Here is a 6,991-nt window from a genome sequence, read left to right as displayed (position 1 = left end):
ATGTGCCTAAAAGGCTGAATATTTTGTAAGAAGGCAGCACGCAGGAATAGTTCCCACGCAAGGACAGATTCCTTTTGGCTTTGGCTTGTAATTTTAGGACATTTTTGCAGTTGGTTTCGAGCCATGAAACTTTTTTCTTCTGCCATAATATCTGCACGTGTTTAGCTGCTTGAGAATTTTACAACGAAACGGTCCAAAAAATGCGATTAATTTACAAGTTCGGTGCGGGCTGGCATACATGAGGCCGACGATTTTTCCTTTTCTAAAAGAAAGTTTTTAAAAAGTAGAAGAAATCTAAAGCAGGTGCTGGGAAGGAAGTGGGGTGAAGGAGCCTCAGCTTCTTAAAATGAAAGACTTCCTAAAATCCCCCCAACACACACACACACACACACACACACACCGATTTAAAGAAAAATCTATCTGCTTTCGTTACCTGTAAAAAATATTTTTAAGTGACTATGGAAGACGCAAAATATATCTTCAGTAAAATACACTCTACTTACGTAGGATTGCTGGATTATATGTATTTATAAAAAACTTTTTGGAATTTTTCAATAGCCTTTTACATTTAAATTACTTAGATTTTTATCAGTTTAAACAACTCAATAATTCAAATAAATATATATAAAGAAGCGCTAATAAGAAGATAAGAGTTGCCTCACACACATCTGGCTGAATATAATTTTAAATCTGCCAGTTTAGACGGAGTGAACAGATTTCGGCTTCGTGCAAATAAATTCACGAACTTCCGAGCGGACGTGGGAAATAAATCGGTTTAAAGACTGGCCACTGGTCACAGTCTGAGTCGCCTGGACTCCAGTGACCGCTGTGCCACACACACACACACACACACACACACGCAGTCTTCTCGCTGCACTGTATGCAGAGAAAAAAAAACAACTGTTCTAATGATCCTAATAAAACGAGTCGACAAGTTTCCAGGTTGTAGCGACACCTCAGCTGCTTTACTACTACGATACTACTCACAAGGTACATACACTCTCATGCCCAACAGTAATTCGGTATATGCAACTAGGTCAAATATACGTAATTATTTTGTAAGTTACTGTTTTAGTACTGAATAAAAGGCATGGGACGTTATCGCCGTGCTCTGGACGTGCAGCCTGCTGTGGGGTTTTGGATACGGGGCAGCGGGGGACCCCATCCTGCACCCTCCAGCACGGGAAATTACCCCCCCCAAAAAAATCCTAACGGACCCGCGTCTACAATAAACAGCCCGATCCTGAAGGCCTGGAAACTTCCAGCTGAATGCCAATAATCGGCGGATCGGGGCTATCAGGACACACACACACACACACACCTTTCCCTAAGCCAAGTATTCGGATAGATGAGAGAGAGGGAGAGAGATGTGCGTTTAAATTTCACGTCCCTTTAAATTTCAACGCAAAAAAAAACTTTGCGACTTGAAAGTCGTGCTGTCGACATTAGTGCGACATAGTTGGTTTTAAAAACTAATAATAACAGCAGCAATAATCTAAATCGACGGATTTGATGGGGAAACTGTGGACTGACGACCTAAAACTAGCCGTCTGGCCCGTTACATTTTACTCATACATTTATGTACACACTTATCCAGAAAAGGGACGTTTGTGGGATTCATTCATAACCCAAACTGTACATTTTACACGCTCAGCCATTGCCACGCAGCTCCCAGCTCGTTTTATCGGCCTTCGTTGAAAAGTAAACTTTTCTTTCCGACTGACTTATACAGAATCGGGATGAATCGACTCGTTGTCGGATGCTGTCTGTGCGGATCCGGGAAATATTAACAATAAATTTAAAAAAAAAGAAAAGAAAAAAGAAAAACGTACGAGGTGATGTTGCTGTTGTTGGTCCCGGAATAACAGCACCCAATACCAGTCATGCACCCCCCCCCCCAAAAAAAAAAAAAAAAAAAAAAACCCGCTGGAGTTGGTGAGCGCGGGAGCGCGCGCGTCGCGGGGGAGACCGGCGCGCCGTGGCGCGCTGTCTGCTGGCGAGTGGAGGGGGTGAGTGGGGTAGAGAGAGAGAGAGAGAGAGAGAGAGAGAGATGGTGGGAGGGGGGGGGGGGGTCTGTCACACGCGTGACACTGACGGATGCGCCAATGGTGAGACGGACAGATGCTTGGGCGGATCTAACGGCGGCGCGGAGATCCACCGGCGTCCCGCGGACCTCGACACATCTGGAGAGAGGAGGCGGCGAGGAGCAGGTCTTCTTCTTTTTTTGGGGGGGGTTTTCTCTTTCTTTCTTTGAGGAGGAGTGGTGTGGGGGGGCGTCCAACTCACCGTCCGCCTGTCGGGCTCGGAGACCCCTTCGCCGGGAGAAGATCTGCAAAAAAACACGGACAACTTTATCCACGCCGAAAACCTCCAGGTCACGAAACCAGATGCATTAGGTGCACGAGGGGGGGGATTTGAAATCTTACCGAAAATATCAGATCATTTAAAAAAAAAAAAGAGAGAGGGGCATTTCTTTTATTTTAAAGTCGGACTTTTTGGAGGCGAAGAACGCATCCTCCGGGTTAAAGAAGACAACTCCGATCCGCTCGCGTCGCTTTTAAATACCCGCCGCAGCAAAAGAAAGAAAGAAGAAGAAGAAGAAAGGAGGTGGATACGACAAGAAGACAAGCGACGAAAAAAGAAAAGTGGCGTCAGCGGCCGAGGGGGAGAAAAAAAAAAAGTCCGCGCTCCGCGCTCCGCGACGCCGCGCCCCCTCCTCCCGATGCGCATTACCGCGGCCAGGGAGACCCAATCCAGCGCCGAGCGCATCGATCCCCGCCGTGTGGCCATTTCTGCGCTCCGCTCGGCCGCCGGGAAGCCGCGGCTCTCCTCCGGCTGGGATTTGTTCCGCGTCGCGGCGGCGTCGGCGACGCGCTGAAGGGTCTTCCCCGCCTTCCCCGCCTTCCCCGGCCGCGACGCGCACAGGCTCGGATTCCTCATGGATAGCGCGCCGGAGTAAGTACTCCTTCTACCGCCAAGTGGAGCGTCCGCGAACCGGATGAAACATCTCAATTCATTACGATTCTTCTTCTTCTTCTTTTTTTTTTTAAATAGTCAATTCCGCAGCGTTTAGAGCCTCTTTTTTTCTCCCTTTCTGGTCATTGTGTACTTTACAGCGGAGGGGAGTGCGGATGGGTGACGGGTGGGTGGGTGGGTGGGGGGGGTCTCGGGACTTTGTAGCGGTAGTAGATGGGGGGTGGGGTGTGGGGGGGGGGGTAACGCGACAGTGGCGCGCCAGGGGTTAATGTGACAGCGCGCCTGATGTTTGCCCCTGTTTGCGGACTTTGAGTGACGCGATCCTCTCGTTTTCCTTTAAGCTTGCCTGTTGCAGCTCCCAGCGCCGAGTGAGGATCGCGCCGAGTGAGGATCGCGGGTCCCCCGCTTTTTTAATCCCGCGTCCCCCCCACGGCAGCCGACGTCCAAGCCGAGCGAGGAAGAGAGACAGGACGACGGAAAGAAAGAAAGAGGACAGAGAGAGAGAGAGAGGGGAAGAAAGGAGATTTTTTTCTTCTTCTTTTTTCCTCTTTTGCCTTTTTTTTATTTGAGAGCGGAAACCGCCGATCGATGTCGGTCCCGTGAAAGCGCCCCAGGTACCGTGTTCAGGGGGGCTAGCGGTGCTACCAGCGGAGGAGCCAGCTCCGGGATCCGCGGGGCGAGAGAAGAACTCCTCCGACCGAAAAAAGAGAGAGAGCGGGAGAGAGAGAGAGAGAGAGAGAGAGAGAGACCGACCCCTTCCCTCCCCGCGCCCGCCCGCCCGCCTCCCTGTAAGCAGCGGCAGCGGCGGCGGCAACATGCCGAGGAGGAAACAGCAAGCGCCCCGGCGCGCCGCAGGTAGGCTCCGCAACTCTTTATACACATTTATATACCTTTTATATGTTTATACTTAAAAAAGAAAAAAGCCCGTCCGTCCCTCCTTCCTTCCGGAGGACGTTACACTGGAGGGGGGGGGTGACACGCCGCGTTTCCCTACCGTCCCCTGTACGTTTTATATTGAACGTAGAACTGAGGTAAATGGTGCAAGTCTGAGAGTGAACCTCCTGCGTCCCGCCGTCCCTCCGTCCCTCCTTCTTTCCGGAGGACGTTACCAGACCGGCGTTACTCTAACCGCGGGCCGAGAGGGGGGGGTGACACGCCGCGTTTACCCACCGTCCCCTCTATACGTTTTATGTTGAATGTAAAACTGAGGTAAATGGTGCTGAAAGTCGGCGGGTGAAGCTCCTCCGTCCCTCCTTTTTTCCGGAGGACGTTACCAGACCGGCGTTACTCTAACCGCGGGCCGAGAGGGGGGGTGACACGCCGCGTTTACCTACCGTCCCCTGTATACGTTTTATATTGAATGTAAAACTGAGGTAAATGGTGCTGAAAGTCGGCGAGTGAAGCTCCTCCGTCCCTCCGTCTCGGCGTAGCCGCCAGTTTCTCCTCGCAGGGCGCGGATATTGACTCCATGAATTAGAGATCTATAAGGCAGCGCGGGAAAAGGGGGCTCGGGTGTCAGCTGACTGTCATGTCCTCGCTTTGATGCTCGCCTTCGCTGTTTTTCGGGGGCTTTGAGCTAAAACATTTGATCACAATGTGTCAACTTTCGCCTAGTTTATTTCTTCTTCTTCTTCTTCTTCTTCTTTCTTGTTCGTTTCTGGGAAAGGACTTAAAGATTATTTCTCGGCTGACTTGCCGCGAGTGCGTGGACCGGGGAAGAGGCTTTTAATGGACAATTGCCATCTTTGATTTGACGGCTGATTGATCGCCTGTCATCTGGCTCGTCTTTGATCTATTAATTCCCGATAAACATCAATAAATCACTCGCCATGGCAACGCCGGAGCTCCGTGACGTCACGTCTGCTCTGACAAGTAGCCATTAAAACATCCTTTAATTGCCTCTTTTGTACTTTTTTTTTTTTTTTTTTTTATTCCAGTTGCCCCTAAAAACACAGTTGAGCCTGAGCCTGAGTGATAAATAAGGTTCCGGAAAGTTCCCCGTCCATCATTCCTCCATCTCACTCCCAACCAGAGCTTATTAAAATGTAGTTAATACAAATTACAAAATATAATTACGCCCCTAGCCTGTTTATGCTACCATTATGGATTTAATGCACGCTTTTAGTTGAAGTCATTAGTTCCTTGCAGCGTATTTTGAAAGAAATCCAATAAGTGGCTCCTCTAAATGTTTTATTATTATTTCTTCAGAAACATTTAGCTGTTTATAATACTCCGATGCACGATTTAGGGTACGTTTTAATTAGCAATTCATGACTTTTTGTTACGTCGGTCTATTTATTTGTCGCTGTTGTTCTGCTCCTCGCTGCAGATGGCGGATGTTCGTCCTTCAGATGTTAATGTAACATTTACTGTACGTACAGGTCGAGTCCACTTAAAACAAGGACACACGCATATACACAGTACTCGGACGAGCTAACACACACACACACACACACACACACACACACACACACACACACACACACACGAAGGGAGAGGGAGAGCAGATACAGAAAAAATGTAACTAATAACCTCATCGGGAGACGGAAGAATGGTTTGCTCCATCAGAAGGACCCGTCAAAGCGACTTTGTTTCATATTTGATTTAATTGTCTCCCCCTTGACAGCCACATTCATCAATGGCTCTAATGGTCAATCAGAAGTTGGCAGAGTGAGTGCTCTCATTTTGAACCGACACACACACGCACACACACACACACGCCACCCCCCCATACGTTGGGGCCGCGCTTTACTTTATCAAAATGCTTTTGCCTAATGGACACGCAGGGGAGAGGGGGAGGAGACGGGCGAGGGATGACTGAAAGGCTTCTCATTTCAGAGGAGTGAGAGGAGGGGAAAAATAAGGCATTTATTCCTTTGATGAGCGGCGAAGAGGCTCTTCTTCTTTTTTTTTTTTTTTTTTAAGAGGAGGGAACTTCCTGTGATTTTTTTTTTTTTTTTGTGATCCTCTCCCCTTTTGCCCCTCCTTTTCTGTCTGCCTCCCTCCCTCCCAGCAGCCCTCGCAGCTGCAAGTTATAAGGTTGACGACTGCGCCGTGGCACACAAAGACTGATGACAAATTGATTGCGCCGTAGTGATGGAAAGAGCAAAGGAAAGATGGCAGATGATGGGCCTTGATTAGGAACTTTGGGAAATCCAGTCCCCGGCAACCTTGAGCGTTGCATGAGAAAATCTCCTCTACCTCGCTCTTCCTCGCCGCCCCTCCACCCCGAGTCTGAAAGGCCTGCTCAGCCGTAGAAAAAGAAAAGTTGTTTTGCCAGCTTCATTAGTGTTCTCCTAATTAGCTGTAAAGCTGATGGATTTCTGACGGGCCTAATGATTGGAGATGACAAGCTGCGCACACTGTCATCCAGCCCAATTAGGTTTGCAGCTAGTTTGATGTAATCAGGTTGATATTACACAGTCCTCCATGCCTTTAGCCCATGCACTAACTCAATTTGCCGCTGCAGGTGACAAATGGGCCGGGGTACCTGGGTAATCACGCTGGCTGCAACCGGGCGCTTTTAATGGTCGGCGGGCGAATGGCACGGTATCAGCGTTCATGGACACCCGCACCTGGAGTTATTACTAATTTATTTTTATTTTTTCTTTCTGTGTGTGTGTGTGTGTGTGTGTCTCCGCCATTCAGGTGGGGACAATGCCCTGCGAATGCAGTGTTTTTGTCTGCAGGCTTCAAAGCTTCTCCAGACCAAACATGTCAATTGTTTTGGCGAAGAAGAGAGAAGATCAAACAAAACTAAAAAAACAAAATATATATATATATATATTTATATATATATATATGTGTGTGTGTGTGTGTGTGTGTGTATAAAATAAAAACCTTACAACTCCTGGTGGACTCCAGGAGGCGATTTCAACTTTTCCAGCCATGTTGGGCCTTCTGAAGGCACACGCACGTGGAAGCGAAGATAGATAATGTTGACAGCGGTCATTATGAGTCTTCAGAATTCGTGAGACGTGACGTGAGAGGGCGAAGCTGAATATGATTTATGTAA

The 6,991-nt window shown here is 48.5% G+C and overlaps 1 protein-coding gene across 1 annotated transcript in view; it reads left to right on the top strand.

Moving 5' to 3' along the window:
* The first annotated feature begins 2,126 nt into the window (after positions 1–2,126).
* Positions 2,127–6,991, top strand: part of tshz3b (teashirt zinc finger homeobox 3b) — a 31,665-nt gene continuing 26,800 nt past the window's right edge. The window contains exons 1-2 of the mRNA XM_028957060.1: positions 2,127–2,955; positions 3,318–3,831. Of these exons, the coding sequence (XP_028812893.1) occupies positions 3,792–3,831 (40 nt within the window). The 5' untranslated portion in view covers positions 2,127–2,955; positions 3,318–3,791. The remainder of the gene's footprint in view (positions 2,956–3,317; positions 3,832–6,991) is intronic.

Source organism: Denticeps clupeoides, chromosome 16, assembly GCF_900700375.1.
Source record: "Denticeps clupeoides chromosome 16, fDenClu1.1, whole genome shotgun sequence".
In the NCBI taxonomy this organism is placed as follows: domain Eukaryota; kingdom Metazoa; phylum Chordata; class Actinopteri; order Clupeiformes; family Denticipitidae; genus Denticeps; species Denticeps clupeoides.
Note: the sequence above shows the minus strand (reverse complement) of the source record. Positions and strands in the feature narration are given on the sequence as shown.